Source organism: Odontesthes bonariensis, chromosome 9 (genome assembly GCF_027942865.1).
Source record: "Odontesthes bonariensis isolate fOdoBon6 chromosome 9, fOdoBon6.hap1, whole genome shotgun sequence".
Taxonomy (NCBI): Eukaryota; Metazoa; Chordata; class Actinopteri; order Atheriniformes; family Atherinopsidae; genus Odontesthes; species Odontesthes bonariensis.
In genome coordinates, this window is record NC_134514.1 from 31,658,157 (window position 1) to 31,685,145 (window position 26,989).

The 26,989-nt window shown below is 42.5% G+C and overlaps 1 protein-coding gene across 5 annotated transcripts; it reads right to left on the minus strand.

Annotated features, from left to right (window-relative positions):
* Window positions 1-4,494: 4,494 nt before the first annotated feature.
* On the minus strand, window positions 4,495-26,604 carry pax3b (paired box 3b). 5 transcript variants are annotated; one of them, XM_075474020.1, is made up of 9 exons: window positions 26,256-26,604; window positions 25,659-25,894; window positions 25,349-25,475; window positions 24,905-25,048; window positions 13,496-13,695; window positions 12,557-12,722; window positions 11,680-11,894; window positions 9,352-9,631; window positions 4,495-6,149 (listed from the first exon to the last, which is right to left on the minus strand). In XM_075474020.1, exons 1-9 carry the CDS (start codon window positions 26,338-26,340, stop codon window positions 6,115-6,117), a joined length of 1,488 nt encoding a protein of 495 aa, XP_075330135.1. In that variant the 5' UTR covers window positions 26,341-26,604; the 3' UTR covers window positions 4,495-6,114. The 5 variants fall into 5 exon arrangements, with proteins under 5 accessions (XP_075330135.1, XP_075330138.1, XP_075330139.1 ...); XM_075474023.1 differs by having other exon boundaries at window positions 25,421-25,478; XM_075474024.1 differs by having other exon boundaries at window positions 9,347-9,631; window positions 25,421-25,478.
* Between the last annotated feature and the right edge of the window lie 385 nt (window positions 26,605-26,989).

The following is a 26,989-nucleotide window of genomic DNA, read 5'->3' on the forward strand; positions in this document are numbered from 1 at the left end:
TAGTCTGACTGAAATCCTAATCAATTTAATTTGTCAAAAACTGACACACTCAGATTAAGTGGTTGGGACCCAAATTAATCATGTTCTACATCTGTTGTACATCCAGCTGATTCAAGACTGATTTAGTCACAGAAAAGAAGGAGGCGAACAACAGAGAATAACCACAAGGGATGGCATGCATCTCACTGGTAAAAATAAACAAATTAATTGATAAAAGATAAAGTGCACAACATGTGGGAAATATACATTACTATAAAACTGTCAGATTGAGCTTTTGATATTGTACCAATCTGCCACCAGCTGAATTATTTGTCAGGTGTTTTGCTCTGTGACTAATAAGTCAACTGGAAAGAACCAGATACTAACAAACTGAAAGGGAGTAGCCTATATCACCACAAGATGGAGTCGGACATACTGTGTTGCTTGTACACTGGGACAAGGACAGTTGTCCAGCGGAATTGACAATTCAAGCTCTAATCATAGTTCAACTTAACTGTGCGCGGAAATATACTAAATGTAGCCTCTTTCGCACGTGGGTTGGACCTTATCGGACTAGAAGACATACTTGTTAACCTCCTGCTTTTCCTCCTTGCAACTCACAGCTAAGCCCTACATCACTCTATGTTCTTGCACGCATCAAGCAAGCAACGCAGAATCAGCTGAATGACGACAGCTCATTCAGCTGAGTGGCGAGTCCATGATGCCTGATTTGTGTAGGCACCGCAAGAGGCGGGATCATTTCACCTCTGTTGCTACAACCTTTGCGGGCGCAGAGGCATATCAGTGGCAGATCAACTTTGGCCGCCTCTGTAATTGTACATATGACACGATGCGCAGTGAAGGCACATCAGTCCTGGCTTGAAAAGGAAATTATGACAGAGGCTAATAACCCCCCGTCCCATTAAACAACAACTAGGGGTGGAACGGGGTATTACACTAAATCTACAAATAATTTTCTGACAGTTATATCAGATGTCCATTATCGTCTTCCTTAAAAGTTCGTATGTATTAATTAAGCAATCAACAGAAATGATTTAACGAATCATCAAGTACCAACATTTCCCAAAGGATGGCTGAAAACTTGAAAACCGTTATTGTCCAGAGGGGGAAAGAGTACTGAAAAATTGTAATTAAGTAAAAGTATCTTTACTTTGCCTAAATTCTACTCAGAGTAAAAGTAAAATTACCCATCTCAAAATTTACTTAAGTAAAAGTACAAAATTACTTAATTTAAAATGTAATTTGAGTAAAAGTTACTTAATTACTTTCAGTTTCTTAATGCAAAAAAGGATGAGTCATGAATCAAATTCAGTACAAGTTGTTTTAATCGATTTCGAGATGTATTAAAGAAGTAAGTTTGAAGTCGATGTTCTGAAAGCCGAAAGCTCCGTTTTGGCTGGCAGGCACATCTTGCACTGCATAATCACATTATTGCCTTTTGTGCGTTTGAAAACGAATAATTTTTCTAAATTTGGCCACGGGTTTTTCTGGCTTTCGTCTCCTCCAGAATGTGTATCCTCTTCGTCTTCGGACCTTTCCTCCTCCAAAGTCTCCACGTCTAGGTTAGCAACAGCCATCTTCCAAAGCGCGTGTAGCCTACTAGATCCACCACACCAGATTATTTAAAAATGGAAAGGGCGCTCGCAAGGCAAGGCCACGCAATTGACTTTCAGTTCCGGGACAGCTGTTTAAATTTCCGCCCGCATTTAATTTTTCACCATCAATATTTGTTTTACTCAGTAATGTGAGGGGTTTCAAATGTAGCGAAGTAAAAGTACTTGGGTCAAAATATACTCAAGTAAAAGTAAAAATTACACATTTAAAAAACTACTCAGAAAATTACAAATTACTCATAAAAAGTACTCAATTACAGTAACGTGAGTAAATGTAATTCGTTACTTTCCACCCCTGTTATTGTCCCTGAATGTCTTTTTTCAATGTAACCTTTTTAAAAACTTTTTTCCTCTTCAGCTAATGGGCTTCGAAGGGTTTGTCTCAACAGCCGAAGAAGGCCATGTAAGTTGAAAACATTTACACAAATGTGTACATTAGTCATAAAAAGGATATATTCTGTATAGATGCCCAAGAGACCATCACAATGTGTGAATAGCGCGCACACTGATTGCTCATCCGTCTCTGTCCCTTCGTCCTGGTTGGATGCCTTCCCTCTTTCTCTTTCTGTTTTTCTGTGTGGGGGTCCAGAGGTTAAGTTGTCCCCAGCATGTGTTCGTGCTCAGGTCAACAGCAGCCAAGACCTGTGATGACAGATTGTGTGAATGCAGGCAAGTGCCAGGAGTCAAGTACATGGGTTGTAAGGCAAAGGGTATGAACATTTCCTTCCACCTAGTGCACAAAACGGACAAGACTGTTGTTGTTTTTTTTACCAATTGACAGAGAGTATGCAGTCGTCGGACAAGTTCTCAATATTAAAATGGACAGTAGGACTTAAGGGTCTGTTTAGTTTATTTTTTTTACTATGGAGTTGGTGTTACATTGCTCAGCTGATTTGAGGATCCTCATCTGATAAGGTTTTTTCGAACCTGTTTTGGATTTTCAAAAGGACAGAGAAACATTATCATCCAGAGGGATGTTTGTTGCACCCACTGTCTCTTTGGACTTTTGAAGGAGACAAGAACATGTGGAATAAACACACACATGCAAAAGCAGACCGGCATCAGATTCCTGCTGAAACTCCTCTGAGCTCAGTCAGCGTGCCTACAGCTTTCTCTTTGACTGCATGGTCGTCTAAAGTTACACAAACAATATCACAGAAAGCCACAGATTGCATGGCGTGAAGACATAGACAATCAGAGGGTCCACACACACACAGAATGAGAATGACAGAGGCAGCTGCTGGCCTGATCCAGAGGTCATGTAAGATCACAACTGAGGAAAAAACAAATTCTTTAACCCAGGGGGTTGTCTAAGATGTGAGTTACTGGATCACATGTTAATTCAATACCAGGAGTGTTTCCTCAATGTGTGTATCTGTGTGAGAAGCAGAAAGAAAGAAAACAAGTGTGCGTGTGTGTTCGTAATTTTCTTACTTCCTCTATTTTAGCTTAAACAAGTGTAGCTGGAGCTTGTTTGTCTCACAAGAAAACTTCAAGAATGCACAATAAAACAAATAAATAAAAGCTGAAATCAATTGTATTTCAACCCATAGAAACAATCAATTTTAGGAGCCAATGGGGAATTTAGTTAAATTTTTTATTATTATTATCATTATAACGCTTCTTAATTAGATATAAACATATAAAGACACTAACCATTGTTTTTTTTTTTTTTCACAAAAACATAAAGAAAGAAAAATATCACTCATAATCATAACTATCATTTCATAACTACAAAAATCTGGTTATTTAATTTGGATTATTCTGGGAAAAAAGTACTGTCCAAGAATGTGTCATTATTTGGCAGTATGAAATGTCATTAAAATAGTTCTTTGTAACTACACTCTGGGGTGCATTAAAGAAACAGTCTTTTCAGTGCAGAAGAGTGTTCATTAATAAAAGTAATGTCTTAGTTTAGGAACTCTGCAGGTGTGATTTGTCTTCATCTTTAATGGTATGGACTGACTAACAAAGCAAACAGAGGGTGTGTGTGTGAATGTGCATCTGTGCAAAAAGTGTGTATCCGCAGGAGTGTTTGGGTATACCGCAGGTGATTAGAGTACTACTGCTTGTACTTTTCCAGAGTGTGTGTGTGTGTGTGTGTGTGTGTGTGTGTGTGTGTGTGTGTGTGTGTCTGTGTCTCAGTGTCCTCTCATTGGCTGAATTATTCAGGCTTAGCAAACAGAGCTGACAAGACTATGAGTGATCCCTAACGTTGATATTGACTCAGACTTTATTTATAGTGTGTGGTCCTGCTGCATGAGCTGCACATAGCGCCACCCCTCTGAGGCCTGCAAGCAGACACGATTAATCAGATGAATGTTATAATTAGGCTTCATACCCTTAGGCTACGTGAACACATATGCACACAGAAACAACATCATAAGAAGCATGAACATAATGTATCAATGCATGGGGTGCACACACACACACACAGAGGGGGCCCCGTGTGTGTGCAGGGTGGATGGGTTGCAGAGGTTTTTAGAGGGTCTGCCTCTGCTGTTTGTGCAAAACGCTGTAAGGCTTCTCTCCTCATTGGAGAGGTTGTTGAACAAAAGTTAGTTTGTTACAGTAGTGGGGGGCAGCGGGGATATTAATACACACTAATGCAGATGTCTAAGCATTTACTGCCATCTGTGTGAAAGCCTGTTGTGTTCAGTGTCGAATCTAATGTCTGGTGATCCCCATTTGGCCAGAACTATTTTGGTTGGAGGGTTCACATGAGCTCCTTCAAGAGTACATATTTGTACTTTTCTTCTTGTGTGAATCACAGTCACTTGCCTTCTTCTCAAGTTGCAGCAAAAATAAATACAAAGACTTCATTTAGTAATTACCACTGGATGAACAACAAAAAAGACCAAAACAGAAGCTATTTTCGGAGGTTTTTATTTGAATATAAATAGCAATGATAATACACTTGTACACATGACATTATGCCATATTGCTTTGTCAAATAATACAAAAAATATATCAAAGGAATGAAATAACTGGTTCAGTCTGTGTCTACAGATGGACAAAACAAGAGTGTTCCTGAATGCTCTTCATTACATGAATAAAGTGTTTTTTCTTTCTATCACGTGGAAGAGCTCTTCAACAACACAGCTGACACACAGTACACTTGTGACAATAAATATGTTCAGATCAGAACACTCGTCTGCATCTCCTGCTTCTGCAAACCAAAGTGAAATAAATGGTCCCAAGCAACACTATTTTGGCTTTGTCATTTCTTCATTTACTCTTTACACTGGCATTCCCTTGATTCAGTCCATCTCCCATTCCACTGCACGAACTTAAGTCCTCACAAATATGGTCCTCTCAGTGTGCTGTCACAGTAATATTGGCAATGTTTTCTATTCGTTTTGGACCCAAAAGCCTTCAAAGACACATGTTGTTCCTTTACAGAGTCCTAAACTGGATCCAGAGTGTAAATCCAAAGCATTTCAGAAGACTTCAAGATGCACAAATGATTTTTTTTAATGCTGTCGACTCTACACATGATATTGCACTCTTCTGTTCAGCTGGGTGAATGGCTGAATTAGTCTAAATCCTCTCTGTTTCTCAAGTGTCTCTCAGTCGTGACTTGTGACCCATTGACTTTTTCTCGGAGAGAGGATCTTTAAAGATTTTTTTAACACTGTGATCGATCTTGCTTGTCCTCCGACCCTTCCCACTCTTCTTCAAAGCCACTTGTCTGCTGCCCTCTTCCATTGCTCCCTCATCTGTCTCTTTCCCCAAAGTTCCCCTTTGACCTCCTGTGAGTTGTTCTAGAACACTTACAAAAGGCCGAGATCTTTTCCTCACCATCCCAAACATCAGTGAGGAAGCGGGACAGAGAGCGCAAGAGGGAGGGAGAGACAGAAGAGGAGAAATGTTTAAATGAACTCTGCAGCACAGCTGGGGTGTACATTAGAGTATGCGATACAATAAAGAGCCAGATTCATTAGCTTGCGTTTGTTTTCTTTCACTCTGGAATTTCTTTCCATATGTGGGATGTGAAGATCTCAAATAAATGTAATAAAAACCAACAAAACCCTTTTATTTCCCCCCTACAATTGAGGTATTAATTTGGAGATACATGGAATTTTTAGATGTGTAAACATGTCACTTTGAGCATTTGCTCAAAGGAAGTCTGCGATGATAGATTTGGGTTCGCTGTCCTTACAAAGACGCCACAGGCAGAGACGGTGTCAGGTCACTGCATCTGTTGGGGAAAGTGCCTCTTTGTGGCACAGTAGATGGTCACAACTCCACTGAGCCAACCTCATTAAGCGCTGGAATCTCTGCCGTTCAACTACAACACTGACACAGCAGTGTTCACGGTCAATCAACAGTTTAAGCTCTGACATTCCTTCTTGTGATCCCTTTTCTCCACCAAGAAATATTACGTAATAGCTTCCATTAGAGAAAGTGTCTTGATAAATGGTAGAAAATTTTGGTCCAAACATTAAGACTATTCCATAACTGTACACACACATCTCTTTGTGAAGAATGAAACAGACGATCAGGTGATCTCAGGCCTCAAATAAGGAAGGGCACCTGTGAAAAAAAATGAACAAAACAGTTGTTTAAGTATTACCAGAGCAAAGAAAAATAAGGTGGAAAGATGATAAAAGTGATATATGACTGCTATGAATTTTGTGCATATGTTTTAGTTTTGTTAACATATGGCTGTTGTTAGCATAGCATGTGACAAAAGTGATTTAAGGTGGAGGGTCAGGGCAGGGTGATGTAAGAGGTGTGAAGAAATGCAACTGCGAGGCAAAATCTGCATCATTAAAGTGAAAATTGTAAATGGAAGAAATCTTATATGGAACATATGAATCAAATATTTTATGTACAGAAAAAGTTATGTCTTATGCTGACCAGGGCTGCAGCCACTATTTAATTTTCCACACTGCAAACATTATGTATGTTCCTCCATCAGAAATCAGTACACCAAAAAACAAATATTTTGCCAGTAATGTTGGAAAAAGAAATGTTCACATAAAAACTACTGGAATCAGGATAAAATTCATACTTTTTGTCCAAGAAGAACACAGAGCACCATACCCTGCTGACAAAAGGTGACATCATTTTATACTCACTGATAGCTCATGATATCAGCTTCAATTGCTCATTTTGTATGTTGTGAATATTATGATGACCAGTCCTTTTAAAAAATAATTTTACCCGTCCGTCTTTAAAAAACTGATACAAAGAAAAATACTAAAGTGAAAGATTTTCCTTTGCCACAATGTGACTAGTTGCAGAATTTTTTACAGTGATGAAACATGGAAATGCATAATTTAAGTATGAGCAGGTCTGTGTAAACAGTCACAGACACATGGCACAATAAAAGTGACTTTACAGTTTTTAAGCATTCCTTACTAGGATTCTGTAGCAGTCATCTGATTAAAATCCGGATAATATACATGACAAAACAATCTGGGGATATTTTTATAGATTAATGAGAACCCTGAAGGTTTGTCCTCTCGTGCAAAGGAAGAGGTGTAATTTATGCTTCTGGTTTCTGGAAGGCTTTAGTTATAGCTGATCAGGAGAAGCGAAGTGCTCAGCTGAGAGAAACTCACTGGCTCCAAAACATTGCAAAGTGATGTGTAAAAACACCACAGCAGTGTTTGCCAGGCAACAGAGACGTGGCCGAAAGAAAAACATTGTTTCTGTGTTAGCGCCGAGTCACACAGTGAGGGCTACAGTGAGTGTCGTCAAAGTGTGGAGCAGTGTGGAGCAGTGCCCTGTGCTGCACTGGAACCCGGAGCAGCACTGTTCAACATTGCTTCCCCAGCTGACCTCAGTCATAGCACCTGTTTCTAATAACCGTCCTGCCAGAGGCTATTAGGATCCGTCCAACCCCAGAGAGAACCTTTCCTCTGCAGCTCCAAACCCAGTTCCACACCAGCTATTCAGTCGCACTGATTAATCACCTCAAGATGGACCGTTCAGCCTTGTAATGCTGCTGAAGAGTGTGTGTGAGTGTGTGTGCTGTCCAGCTTTCTGCCTTTGAGCCTGTTTGAGTGTGTGTGTGTGTGTGTGTGTGTGTGTGTGTGTGTGTGTGTGTGTGTGTGTGTGTGCGTGCATGCATGCGTGTGTGTGTGCACAATGCCACATGCTCTCGATCTTCGTCCAACCACTTTAAGAAATTTGACCAAGATATTTCATTCGACATTTGATGCTCTCAGATATTAACTTAGATATTCATTTGATACCTGCAGCCACATAGGTACGAGGAGTCAGACTCACTGGGCTCCTGACACACTCGTTATCTTGAAGTTACCACAGGATCAGTGGATGAGCCTGATTGATCAACCCCCAGTGGACTAAATTTGGAAACGCCAGCCGCTGGAATCATGCTGTGACAGAAAGTGACATTGGCCTCCAATGGTAGACGGAGGTTTGTTTGAAGTTGGTTTTAAATTAACACTAATGTGAAGTGAAAAGACCCTCTCACTGCAGGTACCCTCTGGGGGCAAACACTCCGAGGAGGGCCAGCAGACATCACTGCAGCTCTGCTTCACTGTAGCTGAGCCCAGAGCTCAGGATCAACAGTGGGCCAGTCACTCCGTATATGGAATCAGACCTGTACAATTAACCCCAACACTTGAGATGCATGATAGGAACAGGAAAAATATAAGCTGCCTTTAAGAAGCAGCAACCTGCATGCTATATGTACGAGCATGAAAGCAAGGAATATGTAGTTGCATACTGAAGATCAGTGCCAGAGCACCTGATGATCAGACTGGGCTTTAGCCTCAAATGTTTTCATCTAAAGTCTTGAATTAAAAATGACTGAAAAGCCAGATTGCTATAGCAGTCAGCAGATTGCTATAGTCTGATGGTCATAGATTTAATAAAATAATTCTGTGGCTTTCTGGTTGGATGATCACACAATCTCTAAGCAAATTCCTTTAAAGAAAGAATACATAATTTTGGGGGCTGTATAGCTCAACTGGTTGAGCAGGCATCCCATGCACAGAGGCTGTAGTTCCTTGATGCGGCTGGCACAGGTTCAAGACCCAGCCTGGGGCCATTTGTGGCATGTCTTCCCCCACTCTCTCTGTCCCCTTTCTTGTCTTCCTACTGTCAAATAAAGGCCTTAGTGTCCAAAAAAGATACATGAGCTCTTTAAGGTTGGCTCAAGTTACATCAAAACTGTGAGAGGCAGAACTACTGTACAGCTTTGCTAAATGATTAAGATTCATTATCATTATGATTAAAGGTTTCATGTTAGGATACCCACTAGCCTAAAATACAGAGGGAAAAAGTAATCTCAGATGATGTAGTTATCCTTTAAATGCAGTCAGTGTGGATGGAGTGAGCTGTCAGCGACAGTCATGGAAGTAAACTAAATTAATTTATTCAAGATATGTTTTCCTACAGAATTCAACACTAACTTTCAGAGGAAGGTACTGCACCATCTTTCTCCAATGTATCTAACTGATGGCTATAGCTTCTCACTTTGCAGATTAAGATTTGACATGCTTAAAATAATCATCCCTGAGAATAATATTAACAATATAATATCAACTTTAATATTAACTAAAATGACAACATCATATATAGTTTCATTTTTGTATTTTTATACACCTATCTGATTAGGAATGTTAATTTGGGACTCCAACTTTCAATACTTTTGCAGTTGACTTTTGTTCTTTAATGAATAAATGTGCATTATAATAATTACTGAGCTTCAATCCTTGTCAGGGTGTGAGAATAAAAAAGTGAAGTTTATTGACCTTACTTTGTCCGTACTGGCCGTACTGGTAGGACGCAACATGGTCGACAGTGTAGCCCGGTGAGCTGTAGGACGGGGGACAGTAGGACTGTGAGCTGGGCAGGGAGGGCAGAGCTGACATGGAGGGAACACTGGTGAGACCTTCCAGGCCTTTGATGTGGTCCATGCGCTGGCTGCAGCTGGCAGCCATGCCGGCAGGGGGCTCGAGGCCACCCGTCAGTGGGGAGATGGCATAGTCGCTTTGGGGCTGATGTGGCACACCACCTGGGTTCAGCAGGCCCATCACCTGGTCGGACGGAGGAAAAGACGAGTAAAGAAATTAAAGTTAAGTCAGTGTGAGGTTGTATTTTGTATTCTGTCAGACAACTTCATGTTCGAAGAAGATGTGTTTTTGCTCCTCTTTTAAGCTTCTGGGAAGCCTTTATAGTACATTAAATATCTCTTATTTTAGTGTACAAGTATAACAGTGTGTACCACCACTGACACAACACAATAGGTCAGACACACAAAGGAAATCCCCCTGTTGCAGACATCAAAAGATTCCCAGCGAGTCTGTTCCAGACAGAGATAGCACCAGAAAGGAAGAATTAAGCAATTTGTCTCTAATTCATGGCTCCACTTATTCTAAAATTCATTTTTGACACTACTCCAAAAACCCATGGTACAAGACAACAACTTATTTCCAACAGAGATATGCTAACAAAGATAACACAAGGGAAAGGTCTGTGTGAGCTAGGCTCTGTTAAAACTCAAAAATCCTTTAGCTCTTGACCTGGTCTTTATTAGCAACCATATAATCAAATTTAGGGGAATGTTCTCTGGCCCACAAAGGACGGAAAAGAGCCGTTGGTCAAAGTATTTCAGCTGCTTCACAACAGACCTGCGGTACCACCAACAACCTCACTGAATTGACTCATCCATCATCATACTATTCATATGGAGCTCAGACTGATGTATGAAAGTGTCTTTAACTGAATCTGCTACCTCTAAATGTATCATATCCCACCTTCCTCTTAAAAGAGAAAAGGCCTTAAGGCTCTTCTAGTTGTCCTAATGAGAAGCAGGTACTCTGCTCTGTGTGTCCTCTTGGCCCTCTAAGTGACATATTATTCAACATCCACACACACATGGTCCTGCTTAAATCATTTCCCAAGCAGGGGAGGAAAGTGGGGTAGTCCATGTTGATTCTGAAAGGAGTGTTGTGTTTCCTCTCATGCCTGGTAATATTTCCCTAAAAAATGTTTGGAGGGGTTTGTTTGAGCAGAAAGAGATGAGAGATGCAATGTGGCTGCAACAAGCAACAGCCTGTAGAATTCATTTGATATCATGGATGCTGGTAGGGTGACTTTCCCTGCTTGTTTGTCTCTTTATCTCTTTTTAGCCAAACCCCCACCAATCACAGGCCTTGTTGTCCTGAGCTTTTCCTTAGCCGCTGCTACCTTAGCCAGTGGCTCCAGGACATTGCAGGGAAGAATGTTGGGGAAAACATCTGAGACGAGACATTCCATCCCCACTGTATGAAAAATATATACAAATAAATTATAAAGAGTATAGCAATGTTTGTGGGCATATGCAAGGGCATGACGATCCCATGGCAAGCTGCTTGTGTTTGCAGAGTATTGCGTGCACGGTACAGTATATGCATTATTTGTTAAGCATGCTGTAACACATGGTATCGCACAAGAAGGACAAACATATGAAATAAGCATGACCTCATCTATAAACATTTTTTCCACTGTTTTTAAGGAAAAGATAAAGATCTCAGTTGACTGTAGTCACATCTCAGCAGAGGCCTGAACAGCTGACTTAGACACGCTGCTCAAGCATGTCATGTAACATTTGTGTAAAAGATGTTGCAAAATCCTTGACTGATCCTCTGAATGTTATATAGTTCATCAATTATCTACACCATAAGTGTAATTATGTGAACCTGTGTGAGTGACTGTCCTCACTCTCTAAGGAGTCAAACTGCGCCAGTGTGTCCCCACTCCTCTGTCCAGGAGCGGAGACCTTGGGACTTCATGCTTGGATAATTGACTGCATTATAAATGCTTTTTAATTGACTGTCTTTTGACTCCTCATTTTTCACACACTGGGGTGAATTCAGTCCTACAAATCATCTTTCTTTCTCCTCCACAGGAAAGTGACCCATCCTCCAATCATTAAGAGTTCACATCTTATTCTGCTCAGTTGTGTTGTGCCATGGAATGGATATTATTACTACACCTGTGCTTTTAAATGTAAATCCAGTCGCAAACATCCAAGTCAGCAAAATCTCCTGACTAATTTTTGTCAGCAGCGGACACGTGCACTTTCTAAATCTTTTTGTCTCACCTGTGGAGAGAGCCCATTTCCTATCGCAGGATTCATGGGATTGGTTGGTCCTCCAGGGCCCACAAAGCTGTCGGAGTAGCCTGAAAAGGTGTGGCGTCCAGAGGCGAGACAGTAGGGAGAGCCTCCCTCTCCCTGACCTGCACCACCAGAGGCCTGATGGCCCGCGGAGGGAGGCAGCGGCTGGGGACGGTGCACCGTGCTGGGAGGCTCTGACACTACCAAAGAGGGGATAAATAGCGTGAAAAAACTCTTAAGGATTCTTAGTTGAAGAATACAATTTTTGGTAAAAAAAAAAAAAACTAACAGTCACGACTGATGAAATATGGACAAATGAAGCTGCAGCAGCTGTGCAGGACTGACTCAGCGTCAGTGATGCCGCTCAGTTATACACAGAATGTGCTGCAGCTTCTCTTCTACTGATTGTTCATTTGTGTTTGTCACTATTTTTGTGAGTGACATAAGGAGACCACATCCGAAACTCTGCCATCCAATCTTGTGGTGTATAGTAATCATTATGCTAAATGTTGCCAGGATCACTGTCAGTGCAGTAAAAACCAAAAGACACTCTTCAAGCTGAGGTTGTGCTAATGTCTTTAACTGTTACATGAGCAAAGGCAGTCAATTCAAATTTGCATTAATAAACAGGCTACTTAGTGATGATGAATTTTTTTATTTAAAAAAAGGGGCCAGTGTTACTTGATAACATGTGCTATGCGTACCAGGTGATTTCAGTTTAGGAAAAAAAAAAGCAAAATGAGCACATAAATAAATATTATTCAAAACATATCTCATAAGACTTTTAAAAATAAGTTTCTCTGCATTTTCTGCAGGACATTTCCACCACTGTGTTCATGAGTGTTTGTAAACCTGATCCTACCTTGGGCTATAGATGAGGGGGGATAGGCGCTGTCAGGGAGCTGGTAGGGTTGGATGCTGGACATAGCCGAGGGTGGGAATCCTCCAGGGATCAAATGATTAAATGCCATCAGTTGATTGGCTCCGGCTTGCTTCCTCCACCTGGCTCGCCTGTTGCTGAACCACACCTGGAAAAAAGACAATGATAGTGTTCAATCTAATAAAACCCATCCGCTTTATTGGAAGCCGTATTGGAAGGTATGAATCTTATAAATATTATAAGTTGTAGTGATGTAGATGTAGTGATAACTTAGCAACACATATTTAAATGGTACACAGACACAAACAAAAGGGGATCGAGTCTGACATTGTTATCAGGCTGTGAAGTTGAAAAGGAAGGGGACAGACAGTGCTGTGTGTATGTACACGCGTGTACGTGTGTGTGATTTTCACAGCTGGTTGCACTAAATGGCATGCTGAGTCTATATGCATGGCGCTCTTGCTGGGACTTTACTTCCCATATGGAGCCGGTGGAGGAAAATTAACTGGACTCTACTTCACAAATAGGAATGTCCAGATTGGGCCCCTGGGAGCCAATGATGAGTGTGGGTTTGTACTATTACAGGGAGCAGACAGAGATTGTTCGGTTGCCTTCAAATGCTATGACAGTAAACAATCAGCGGGGTGTCAACAAGTGTGTGTTGGTGTTTTGGCCCCTTTTTTTCACATTTATTTTCAGGAATGACATTCAGTTCAATTCGTTTCAATTCAGTAATACATTACTGAATAATAATAGATTAAATAATAATCTAATATCATTATTTATATCAAATAATAATAACAATAATAATACATTCAATCAATCATATTAGATTTGCAACTTTTGATTTCACATAGTCTTTTCTAACACAAATCCTATGTATTCCAGTGTTCAACAGTCTTAAATCGTTTCTACTCATACCTGCACCCTGGCCTCGGTCAGCTTGGCTCTCTGAGCCAGCTCCTCCCTGGTGTAGATGTCAGGATAGTGTGTCCTCTCAAAGGCCCTCTCCAGCTCCTCAAGTTGCTCGGCGGTGAAGGTGGTCCGACTGCGCCGCTGCTTTCTCTTCAAGGGAAGATCAGGCTCCGATTCCACATCCGAACCGTCGTCTGAGTGACTCGCTGTTCAGATACAGGAAAAGAGGGACGGGAATATGAATGACACTTTCTCCTAATATCAGCTGATTAACCGGGATCAAGCTGGTGTTTCTACTCCTGAAAGGATGACATTCAGAGTGACTCAGCAGCTTCATAACAATCACTTTAGAAAATGTAAAGCGGCCTCTCAATTCTCTGCTAAAGACCAGACTGATGTTAGTCGAAAACCTCACACACATACACACACACACACACATATGTAATCAGCCAAACAGACCTTCATTCAGAAAGAATATTTTAAGCCTCGGGAATAATCCCATTGAACAAGATTCCCTGAGCACCACAGGGGCATTGAAGAACTAAAAGCTACACAAAAGACTCATTTGGATCCAGTGGTCGTTCTCTGAGTGTGTGTGACGGTGTGAGCAGTACATCCGCCCAGAAGCAGTTCACTTGATGGTTGAGAATCTTTCCAACCAGGTCGGATGTTAGGGTTGGCTTTTCCTTTTTGTTCTTCATATACAGTATGAACAAATGTATCTAAAAGTGACAGATCAATAAGCCAGATTTGTTCCGATCAACTAAAACAACATTATTTAAACACTTCACTAATTCACTAATTGAACACTAATTCAAGCAGAACAGAGTTAGGTTTGAAATTTCACCTCTGATTTATGAGAACACACCCTCAAGAAACCTTCAACTTTAAAACAGAGCTGACATTTTTCATGTAAAATGAGTCAATCAGCACATTTCACAGACTGACCCACAGACATCCCAACTGATATTCCTCACATCAGCCAAAGTGGAATCCCAGAAAGTGAGTTCCCGTTTTTTTGAAAAATGACATTATTTTCTATCAAAATTTTACTGATTAACATGGGTTAAACAATTAAAATACTATCTAATTTGTCAGCATTGCTGAACACACAGCTTTTACTTCCAAGTCTATTTTGACTTGTCATCCAGTGTTTTCTTCAGGCTGACTGAACTTCTCAGATGTTATGTGTCCTGACAGCTTTTGTGTTTTTTTGCTTTTCATCTTTGTCTCAGAACAGTATTAAAACTCTTGTGAACTATGTTCTATAAGCCAGCAGCTTAGTTTTTAACTCAAAGAACTTCAAACACTCCACTGGCTCTTTTCTAAGATTGCTGAGGCCAGAGAGCCTACTTTTTGTGTTACACTTAATTAATTCCCCCTCAGCATAGGGGAAGTTTTGTGTGCAACACTGTATTAGTTCCCCCCTCAGAAGCAACAATAAAATACAAGAGAATCCAAATAGCTCAGGGCCCCTCATGTGAAACTGATCCTCTCTCCCCCTCTGGCGATTTTCTCCTCACAACACCAACAGCAGTGGGAGTCAACTTAACATGCATTAGGAGCAAATTGGTAAAGAAACATTCTAGCATGAGGGAGCCAATAAGTAAAATATTTTCAAAGGGGGGAGAGCAAGAAATTGAGACATTGCCTTAAGCCTGCTGTTGAATATTTTGCAGTTTTGCACTCATCAGCCAGCATGTGAGTTTAGCATTTTAACAGGACTGAAACATAAGCAGGTTCTCAAACAGGTGCAGAAAAAGACAAGTGAAAATGTCCACTATGGTTTAAGATTTCAGTTTTACAGTATCAGCTGTTTTTTCTAAAAAACTTTTTAGATTATGTCACGATTGTAGGGTCAAAAACCCCTCTGATCTGTTGGCCAAATTTTTAATTTGACCAGAGGGGTAGGAGGACTTTGTGCTTCAGATGGTGAGGAAGGAATTCAGGGTGTGGAGTTTGGGGCTTTGGAGTTTTTGGATAGGACGGCTGAAAAACAAGAGATGAGGCCTTCTATAGCCTCCCCCTCCAGTTCTTGCATAGAGGAGGGCCACTAGGAATGCCTCCCCCCTCCTATCACCCCCAGCGTGAACGTTCCTCAGCATTTCACAGGGATTTGGGCCTTGGGAAAGCCGAGGCGGCCCTGGAAAATCCTTAATCACTTTGGAATTATCTATCAGTTATGACTGCTACCAGGGTTTCTAGAACTTTTCAAAGGAAGCGACAGAGTGGCACCTCTTAAGTCTTGGGAGTGAAGTTGTGATACAGTCTTTTATGCAAGACCAAAGTCAGCTCATTAGTTTCATCCTTCATCAGTGGACTGCTAGATCAAATGAATTTACGATACAAGATAAGATGGTGAGCTAACAGATGATCTCAGAAAGGAAGCCAAGACAGTGAATAACTTGCAGGGGTAAAACACTGATGGATAACAGTATGAACTATAAAAATTACAGAGAAAACATCAGATGTTCACATTGTTTTATACCAAATAATAGCAAGCTTCCAATTCACCCAACAAACACACACTTTTTGTGCTTTGGCATACAACCTTCCTTAAACAAGCACCACCTTCTCCTCCCTCCTTTCCATCTCCCTCCTCCTCACCCTGTCTTTGTCCCTTGTCCCCCTGTCTCTCCCTTTTCCACCCATATTTCTCTCTCTGACTCTCGGGTTCTTTGTTTCTCCACAGAGCTGAGGTCTTTGCTGGCAATTTCCACGCTCCATCTGTGGAATCCGTCATGGCTGCCTCAGCCCTTCACAGTGGAGGCCTGTCACCTGCCCCATGGGGGAGCTGGGGGTGGGGGGAGCATAAAGAGGCTCTGCAAAGGGCTTGGAGATGGGGTGGGGTGGACTGGGCATAACCCTTGCCGGTCTTACTGCACTAAGAGGAAGAAGAAAAAAACACTGTTTCCAGAGGGAACTGTAACAGCACCTGAGGGGGTGAGTTGGGGCAATAGGGACTGTTGTTGTAGTTGTAAATTTCCCCATGGGGACAGTCTGGGCATCTGTGTTGGCTGTAGTTCAGGCTGATAGAAGCAAAGCACACCCATAGCCTTATGGGCCCTTCTTAATTAATGAATATTATTTGAGGTGAACTTATAATGTTTATTTCCTTTAATAGATTCAGGTGTCCTCTGTCACAGCTCTTCTTAAGCACATCCATTTCTGCTCATGCAGTGATGCAAAGATGATTTGGAAATCTCTGTAGAGTCTGTCAAGTTTGGGCCTTGTCTGGGAAAATAAAATTAATTGTTAAAGGCTAAAGAGTTATTTTTAAAAATGATTTTGCAACTCAAGTTATCAAGCTTTGGAAGAGATTTTTTTTTCGACCAGACTGTGGCGTGACTAAAGGGGATTACTGTCTTTGTTTCCGTGGGAACAAAATATGGGATGGAGTCAGTAAAAACAGACCCGCTGTAGTTTGCTGTAACTAAATAAATAAATAGCTTTTTTACCTGCATCTCTTCTCGCCACATGTCTTAAAAACTACTATTTGAAGACACATACTTTAAATTGGCAGGTGATGAAGTCTTGTAGGGTGGAGGAGGAGTTTGTGGCGCCAAAATGGAGGACAAACACCCAATCCAACCTAAAGTCTACTACTCCACACAGCTTGTTTAATAGATCATAAACGCACAAGAATACACGCACATGGGCACAAAGACGGCAGTACTCCAAGCACATCTGACACAACGCACACACACACTGGGTTTCCCCTCATTCTACAGCCACTTTAAAGCTACGTTAATCGAGCTTGTCAGCCCTGAGGCGTCTAGGGTTAATTCATTCTCACATGGCTTCAAGCGTGATCAAAGACACACACATGCACACACACAACACTTTCCGAAACAATCTTTGTAAAGACAGAATATAGTCAAATCAGCAGCAGTACTTTACCTCTATAACTGAGGCAGAGGAAGTTTAGATGGAGAGATGATGGCGAAAGCTGCCTCCCTGATCTTTTCCAACCTGTGGTTTCAGAGTGCCCTGTTTGCCGTCATCGCCTCGCTATCTTTAAGATCTGATCATATCACGCTGGCACCGTTGAATAGCCTCAGTCAATCAAATTATCCACTCTACCCATATATCACTCCCTGCATGTATACACATGCTATATCTTAGAATAGAACTGCTGTAAACACTTGACTTCTCTCTGTATACTTTTGCTCCGCCTCAGCTTAAAAGAGCAGCAGGGACTGCAGATGTGATTCTGGCTCTTGTCAGTTCACCCCAATATGAGAAAATATGAGCCTTAAAAGGGTCAAATTATCTGAGTGGGAGTAGGCCTGGAAAAGCAACTTCGGTAAGACCGATGGGGAGCTGGGGAGCATTAAGCTGCAAAATAAGAGAGGAGCAGTTGGAGGGGGTGGAGCGGGTTAAAGGAGAAAAGAAAACTGTTTAATTTAACCAAACTGAAGGCCCAAGAGGCACACAGTACATGGGGCTGCAAGCCAAAACAACCTCTCCATAGCCAAGAAAGCCCAAAATGGCTCCCACCATGCAATGCCATCCCAGAGGAGAGGAAGACGAGGAGGAGAAGGAGGAGGAGGAGGAGGAGGAGAGGATTTAGCTGAAACAGTCTGAAACAGGCAGGGAGGGGGGGGACAGTACATTCTGAGCATGCATGGATGTGTGTGTGTCAGAGACAGAGGGAAGGAGCGAAGGGGGACGAGTCAAACGTAGATTTTGGGACTGTGGGGAATTGACTGACCATATGTGGGTTATTTACACCCTTCTCAGGACATCCCACTAAATCTTCTGGGGCTTTGGTTAACAGTGAGGGTAAATCGAACCTCTGACACTTTCCCCCTCTTTTCTCCAGCTACTCCTCTCAAAAACCTCAAAAAAACAAAAGGCAGAGGAGACAAATGCAGCACTTATTTGGGCGGGCCAACCATGCTGCTCCTATTCAGGAGCTGTGGAACTAAGTGACTGGCCGACTGCATTAAACAGTATATAGAAGTCAAGGCAGGCAGATGCTGGCCCAGATAAAGGCTTTACTGACAGCTTACGGACCCATCTGCGACTCTTTCTAGTGGGTTAAGAAAAACATGGTGTGTGCATATCGATGTGTGTGGGTTGTTGAGTGTGAGTGGGTGTGTGTGTGGGAGGAGGGGGGGTATGATGTCAAACTTGTTAAAGAGTGTCAACCTTCACAGCTGCCCTGTAAATGAGACTGTCTGAACTCTGTGTGTGTGTTTTTTTGTGTGTGTGGTGTTATGTTGGTCAAAACAGCAATATACTTGTATATATACATACAGTATAAATGGAGTGATATCTATATATTTATGAATACACATACACACATATATACATATATATGTATGTGTATATATACATATATGCGTGCGTGTGTGTGTGTGTGTGTGTGTGTGTGTGTGTGTGTGTGTGTGTGTGTGTGCACGTGTGTGCGCGTGTATGTGTGCCTGTACATGAACACACACATATACACATGTATATGTGCTGCCATATATAGGGAGCATGTCATCAATCAAAGCTTTGTAATGGTGAAAGACATGACATGACCACAGTCATAAGGAGTCTGAAGATGTGAGTAAAGACTTGGGGGAGTAGTCAGGCATGTTGAAGGGTATGAGGAACTGGGTACCTGTCATTTGTAACTAAATGTGTTTCTAACCCTGTTTCCTGTGCAGCGCTGGGGGAGAATGACCCTCTGTGGCCCACTGACCCTGCCGTTCTTCTCTGTCTTTTAACTTTAAAACAGGACTCTCAGCAGCAGTCAGTGGGAACTTGTTGCTGTCATTCACAGATTTTTTTGTCGACAAAGAGGAGGTTTAACAAACGTATCCTTCTTAATCTCACTGACGGACTGGTTCTTCTCACTGCAGCAACAACTGCTGCTATCTTCCACAGGATCGAATGTGACTATTTCAATTTCGAACACAAAAATGCACTGTATAATGGAGCATTCATTTCACATGTTAGATCTGATTTTCCTACTTGTTCCCTCAAGTCTCAGATGGTAAATATTACCAAGGAACTCCTGGTTTGGCAGTGAATCCCAACTTGAACAAGGAAACACCTGTAATAAAGTTCCACAGAGTGGTACATTCATACCAACTAAACCATTTCGTCATGACGTTATTTCTTATGTAGCTTGAGCTGTAGTCATGAACTTAAGAGGGAAGCATGACTCTTTGTCTGTTGGATGCCTTCAAATTTGAGACTGCACACGTCTCTCATCAGAAAAATGTTCACACATGGCACAACTACACCATAAACACACATTTTTAGCCTCTTTTCTGCACCACACAATGTGGGGTAATTAGTTAACAAAGCTCTGAAAGAAAGTCAGGCTTCATCAGTCAGGTGATTGACAGCTGCCTGTCCCCCATCAGCTGCATATATGCTGCATTTACTGGCCTCTCTAAACTTTGACACCTAACCCTGACCCTACTGTGCACACATGCACGCACACACATTAAAAAGAATCACGCAGAGAAATATGGGAGGAAAACACATTCCTTTCTCGTACTTTCTCAGAAACACACATTTGTGCACGTTAAAAAACAACCTCTCACTCTGTGCCCCCCCCCCCCCCCCCCCCAACCCCCTCAGCTGTTGTGCCTATAGTGCATACTTGCAGCAAATAAAGAGGGGCCTTATTCTAAGGAGAGCCATTCTACTTGACCTTCGCTGAGTCTTTTCAGTCTTTCACTCCCTACAAACCCCTTTAGGACGCACTCACTCTCGGATCAATGTGGCTGGTCCATCATGGTGAAAGTTGGGGTGCTACTGCAGGTCTTGAAGGGGGAATACCTCAAATACCCCTGCCCTTTACCCCGTACGCACACACATGTGCTCACACACCACAAACATAAAGCCCCGCCCTTTCAGAAATCACCGACATCAAAGTTGGTGTGCATTCATTAATTGTCCTTTGAATTGATATCAGAGGGTCACAACAAGAGTGTGAAAGGAAAAAGAGGCTTTAATGAAGCATAGAGCAGCCATTCATTTGCAGATAACTATGTTTTCATGCTTGGATAGTCATCATGCATGAGCTTATTAGAAAAAAACCCAGGAGAGGGAGGAGTGCAGACAGAGAGTGAGACAGCCCCGGGGTAGAGGAGAGTGATTTGGTGCTCGCCACTTGGCCCTCATAACCCCCTGTGCCCTCGTGCCCATGGACTCACTGAGTGACACATTCATTCTTTCAATAGACACACAGAGCCCTCTTCACGAGTCACTCGGCTCAGGCCACATATAGCCAATAGCTATTATAGGATCCATCAAGAACTTACTGGTCTTGTCTCTGTCAGACAAAAACAGAAATTTCCAAAAAGATGAGGAGCCATAATTTCAATTGTCCTTTAACATGCCGCCAACATTCTTAATTACACTGATATTCAGTCTGTGAAATGGTCAAAAAAAAAAAGGAGACTAAAAGTCAAATCCAAGCAGACAGCTGTCATGTTTGCAAACCCAAATATATTCAGTACCAAAAACATGTTCTAAATTCTCCCATTCGAGATGTTAAAACCAGAGACTTTTCTCTGTGCTCTGCCTCCATTTCTGCTCCTTCCTTCTCTTGATCCTCTGATGTGGCACCAATCCAGGGTGTGCCCCTTATTACATTTGCAGCACGATATCCTTCACCCCTTGTGGCAGAAGAACCAAAGTTCCTCATTCACTCACATTATTTACACAAACAAAGTCCAGCTCTGTTTCTGTGACAAAACCAGCTAAATCTTTCTGGCTCTTTCATGTATTGTCTACTCATGGTTTCCTTTTGTCCCTCCGCCATCGGCCTGGGCTGTGATACAATGAGCTCGGCAGAATGGAGGCAGATTGAAGGAATGCGCCTCAATAAACCTAATTATGACATGATGACTGCGCTCACCATGGTAGGGGTTTTTCAAAGATCCCAGGCTTATTCAATTAGCCCTTTCCAGGATCCTCTTTCACCAAAATAAAGTTATCCCTTTGACTGTTTGCATTGCAGAGTGGAATGTGTGTGTATGGATATGGTCGTGTGTATGTGTGCACACAAATGGCTGGTCTAAATGGAAATGTATTGGCCCTCAACAAGGGTCCTCTGTATTATCTGGCTAATTTCACCTAACCAAGTATGGAGAGTGAAAGATACACTGAGAACATGTGAAGCACGACAAGGGGAGAGGTGCGCAGACCCTGTCTGTTTTAATCATTAACTTTGTCTCCAGGGTTAATCACTATGACGTTAGGCGTTTGGTAAAGCAGCAGCAACAGGCCTGGGGGGCCAACACAGCTGTCAAATAAATACACTTTTAAATGAAAATGAGAAGGGGTATTTAAGTCATTTCTTCCATCTAATAAAGAATCTGGAACACGGTGTGGTTTAATTATATTCATGTGTTTTATATCAGAATATGAGCCTTTGACAGTTTGTTCCTTATTTAACCAAGAAACAAGTAGAGTGCCTGTTCGAAATAAAGGAAAGAAAGAACAGTTGTCAATAGGTAATACTGAAAGTACAAACGTGGATTGTACTTTCTACCATGAATATTTTGGCCATTTTATTGGAATAATATATCTGCCGAAGTCAGTGTTATTTTCATTGTTTGAAGTTGACAAGATTAAAGTCGCAACAACCGAGGATATGAGATTTGAAGTTTTGTTGAACAACAAATAGTTTCAACATTAATATTAAAAAGATTCTGGTTTAATGTTCAGCTAACTGTAACTAAATGTCAATCAACTCACAAACAGTGAATACAGACCTTAATGATGTTACTTTACAGAGTGGACTGACTTTCCTTTGGGCGCTCCGGAGGACGCGGCTCAGATTTTAAACGAGCTTTGCGCCGCAGGCTGCGACACGCAGACAGAAACACAGGCAGAGGGGCGGCGTTGCTCTTCACATGAAAGTAGGGTGAAATAAAAGAGTCGATTTAATCTGCTTGAGGAGATTTTGAGAGCAAGTGGGAGTAGAAGAGGGGAGGTGTTTTGGGGGGTTGGAGCAGCGCCCAGCGCAGAACGGGTGGCTGCGACCCCCTTTGTGAATCTGCGCTCCGGGCCAGACTGGGGTCCTCCGGGGAGAACATTGGTCCCAATTCACCAAAAACACTTTTTAATACACTTCCCTCGTCATTAGATGTGACATGGCATACCATCGACAACATTTAGAGGACATTATTAATGTTTGAAGGGGCAAAGCCGGGACTCATCAAAGAATCAATAACAGATCACGAGTTGGAGCTGAAATGGCTCCCTGTGATTACCGTCTTCAGTCAAGAAGAAAAAGTCCACTTTGTATGCAAAAAGAGTCTGAATATCACGACAAACATACTGTAATAATATTAACAAACACAACAATTGGGCTTCATCGGTGTTTCTTCCTGGGACGGTGTTGCTTCTGCTGTATAAAGTTGCAGCAGAGTTATTCAAGTTTATTGAGAACTTTTAAGCAAAGTTCAGCATGTATTATATATCTATTATCTACATGGTACTTACAACTTTCAAATTCGTGTGCGCATTTTTCTTCAGCACGTACCTTTCTGATCACACACTGATACTGCATAATGCTTCAAGTTGGCTAAGTGACTGATCTTTCTCCTCGTTAGGTGTTTATTCGATGCGCGCACATGTGATAGCGTCAGCGCAGGTTTTATGGGCGAGCACGCATGTTTTGGCCAATACGTGAGTGTTATTCAGAGGCCTGAATTGTGGTTCTGAATGTCAGTGGGCTTCTTCCGGCGAGCCAAAAAGAAAACATTTCGTCGGTGAAAGTGTCCGGTGAACGGGCCCTCTGAGCCGCGCCGGACCCTCCCTGAATTATTCATCCCTCTCATAACGTGCTTCGTCGGGCTTTTTTCTGTGCTGAAGCTCTCCTCTCCCCTTCTTTTTCTCGGGCTGAATTTTAAGCAGGTCGCCCTCTTCTTTAGCGGCAGCCAAAGCTGTTTCCAATCTGGCCTTTTGTCCACGCGCAGCCCGAGCGTGAGCCTCAAATAGACTCAGGATCTTTTGTCTCCCAAGTTCATCCCTGAGCTTCCCGTTGTGCGCGCGAGGCGTGTCTTTGTGCCGAGATGGAAACCGTTGAACAAATGTTTGATCAACTCATCTGGGGGACATTTTGTCTCCTAAAACCAGAGTCCTTCATCTCCCCTCCCCTACTGACGCAGAGATCACGCCGCTCCTCACAGAAAGAGCGGGTTAAATGTTGACTTTAGGCGGCTTGAAAAGTTTGCAGAAAGATTTTGGAAACCGTTCAACGCTTATTTGACCGATGCTTGTGCCAATAATGATATCATGTGTGACTAGATCATTCAGTGTCAAAACAGCAGAAACAAAAAGGTTCGTCTCCCTGTTGCAACAGGCGTCACCTTGTTCTGAATTACAGGCCTCGTTTAAGTTCAGCTGGAAATTAGAATTCATCCCAGCTGCTTGAAACAATGAAAGTTTGTCCAACTCGTGAGCATCACAGTTTGTTTCCTCCTGCCAATCACGAAATCTCACAGACCACGTGACTTCAATCGTCAAAGAGCTGCGATGTCAGTGTCACAGGGTGTGGACGTTTAGAAAGTAGGAGCTTCCACAACTGACGGCGCAGGTGAAAAATAAAGTGCTGAAATTCGGAGCAGGCTGATTGGGCTTAACGAGGCTAAAGCAAACTCCACAAATCTACAATAAGACTTCTGTGCGTGAAAACGGAGAAAACATGGCGTGTTTAATTCTTCCTCCTGAAGTTGTCACACTCTTTTTCTGCGGAAGGTTTGGCCTGGGCCTCACTAAAATACACACATATTTTTTTCTGAAATTGAATACGTTCATTTCACCAATCATCATTAAAAAAAAATTTTAAATGAATATTTAAATTACATAAAATATTTCCGGCTTTTAACATGTCCCACGTAAGTTTGGAAGTTTGTTTGTTTTTGTTTTTTTATTTAAAATGAAGATCAAACTATAAACAAACGACGAAATAACTAATGCAAGTGGCTTTATATGATGCTAATAAATAAACCTGGATATATTATATTAGGCTACACTGTAACATGGTCATTCATTCACACACTGCTTTGAAACCTCTGCTGAACACACACACACATTCCTCCCTCTACCCACACATGCAGATCCATCACCTGCTGTTCGATTTACGGTGCGGCCTCATGGGAAACGCATTAGCCGGAGAGATATGGTCGATAAGAATTCCTGACAAAGGATGACACTCACACTTCATCCACAACTTTACAACACGCTACCCAAAAAGAAAAAAAAACTGCCGTGAACAACTTTGAGGAGTGGAGGTTGAGAGGGGGATTATTCACTTTACAGAAAAGAATTTCCGGTCTCATAAAGAAAAAACCCCGAGCCGAACTCACGAAGAGGATATCCGAACATTCCGCTGGTTCTACAGAGGGTTACTGAGAGGCAAAACAGGATTAACAACAGCGCCAGGTGTTCACTTACATCTGTCTCCTAAGATGCCCTCGATGCTGTGCTTGGCCCTCCGGTCGTTGTCCTCCAGCTCCTTCTTCTCGATTTCATCTTCATCCTCCTCCTCGTCGCCTTTCCCCCCAAACTTACTCCGCATGATGCGGCTGATAGAGCTCACTGTGGACGTCGGTCAAAAACCACAAAAGCAAAAAGTTTGTCAAGGAACAAAATAATAACTGGCAAAGCAGTGGTTTACACAGACTGAAGGCGATGGGCCTTGGTGTGAACATTAAAGAAAAACAACACACGCTTTATCTTTTTTTCATGAATTGGGGAAATAAATGAGACATTTTTCTTCCACATTAAAAAAAATTTGAATTGATCATTTCTAAACTCAAATCAAATCAAATGTAACTGGTTATGATTTTACAGAAATCTGCCAATAGAGTGCAGCGACTCATTTCTTCCTTTTTTTACCTGAAGGAACGTTGTTGCGGTCACATATTCCATCCTTCAGTAATTTATCCCGAATCTCCCAGCTAAACATACCCGGGTTTTCCCGCTTGTATTCCTCTATTCTCCTCTCTACGTCCGGCGTCGTTCCCTGCTTCAAAGGTCACAAAAGTTGGGTGGTTAATTCACTTATTCTGGCTCCTCTGGCACAAAGAACCAATGACACTCTAACTTGAAAATCAACAGGTGAATATTTTTTGCCGTAAATGTCGTAAATGTTATATGTGACGACTCTTCGCGCAGTATTCCTGCCCCGCGCTCTCTGGCTCAGTACCTTGGGTTTGCTGCCGCCGATGGCCCCGGGTCTGATGGAGCCCGTCTCCTGGTACCGGCACAGGATTTTGGACACGCAGCCGTGGGAGACCCGGAGCTGCCGCGAGATGACACACGGCCTGATTCCGTGGTGGGCCATCTCTACGATCTTGTGTCGGATGTGGTTGGGTAAAGGTCTGCCGTTTATGAAAACTCCTCCGAGCTGGTTGACGCGGCCTTGACCCAGCGGGGTGGACACTACATTAAAGCACAATATGACGGGAACGAGTCAGCACAGAGACCGAGATGAGGAAAACGGCGAGTGCACCGCAAACCGGAGAAAAAAAAAAGTTTCATGAGCATTTAAATTATATGCAAGCCCGCACTAAAGCTGACTGTCCTGGAACACAGACCTTTGAACAATACACACCAAAACACACGTTCTACAAGGTGCCAAACAGAAAAATATTGTAGCGCTAAAAATAACAGAAATTTGAGATTTTTTTTAAAACTTTTCTATCAACATGATTTTTATTGATTTTTTTATTATTCTTTTAATCAAACTTTCTCCTCTATGAGCTGAGGTTTGAATCAGGTTTTCATCAAAGATTTAGCCTACCTTCCAGTGGGAAGCCATTGCGGGGGTAGTTCTGAGTCAGCGTGGGTCGCATCATCCTGGGCACCGACCCCGCCAACGCAGTCATACCTCCACCGCCCCACTGACTGCAGAAACCGCCTCCTCACGGAGAAAATGCTCCCGTTTTGTGGACGTTTGCCTCGGTCGTGGTTAGCCGCGCCCGGGCTACAGCCAATCTCCACGAAAGCCACAACACGTCGAAGAAGTCCGAAGTGTCGACAAAGAAGTAGACAGTGTGCTTTGGGGCGTTAAAGGAGCTGATTTGTCGGTCCGCTGAGGCTGCGCGGCCACACGAAGATGTTGTTGTTGTTGTTTGTTGACACCGGTTCAAAGTGAGAGGAGAGCGTCAAAAGTAGCGGAGCTTTTCTCTGGCCCCGACAGCGCTCCCCACTCTGATTGGTTTAGCGCATACACAAGGTACGCAGGGGGGTGTGGTGATTGGCTGAGGCCGAAAACTTTCGTCCAATCAGAAACTTCGTCGCAGCTCGGCTCGGACGGAGCAGCGGCGTCAGGGTCGGCGCATGTACAGTTCAACGACCCTTAACTGTGGGAAGCCGCTCGGGCCGTGCGCTGCCTGCACTGCAGGGTAGAGATGGTTGGAGCGGAAAGATTATTTGGTTGGCATGATCAGATTCTTATTGGTCTCTCTTTACACGGCGGTCCTGATGTGAGCGCGCTCTTTCCATTAGCAAGAGGATTTGTCATCTTCTGTGAGT

Coding starts and splice junctions, on each gene's coding strand:
- pax3b (XM_075474019.1), bottom strand. CDS start 26,340: ATGACTGCGTTGGCGGGGTCGGTGCCCAGGATGATGCGACCCACGCTG. Junction 11,895..12,556: donor CCCCTCATCTATAGCCCAAG/GTAGGATCAGGT, acceptor CCTCTTTGGTAG/TGTCAGAGCCTCCCAGCACG. Junction 9,632..11,679: donor GAAATGGGCTCTCTCCACAG/GTGAGACAAAAA, acceptor CCGTCCGACCAG/GTGATGGGCCTGCTGAACCC.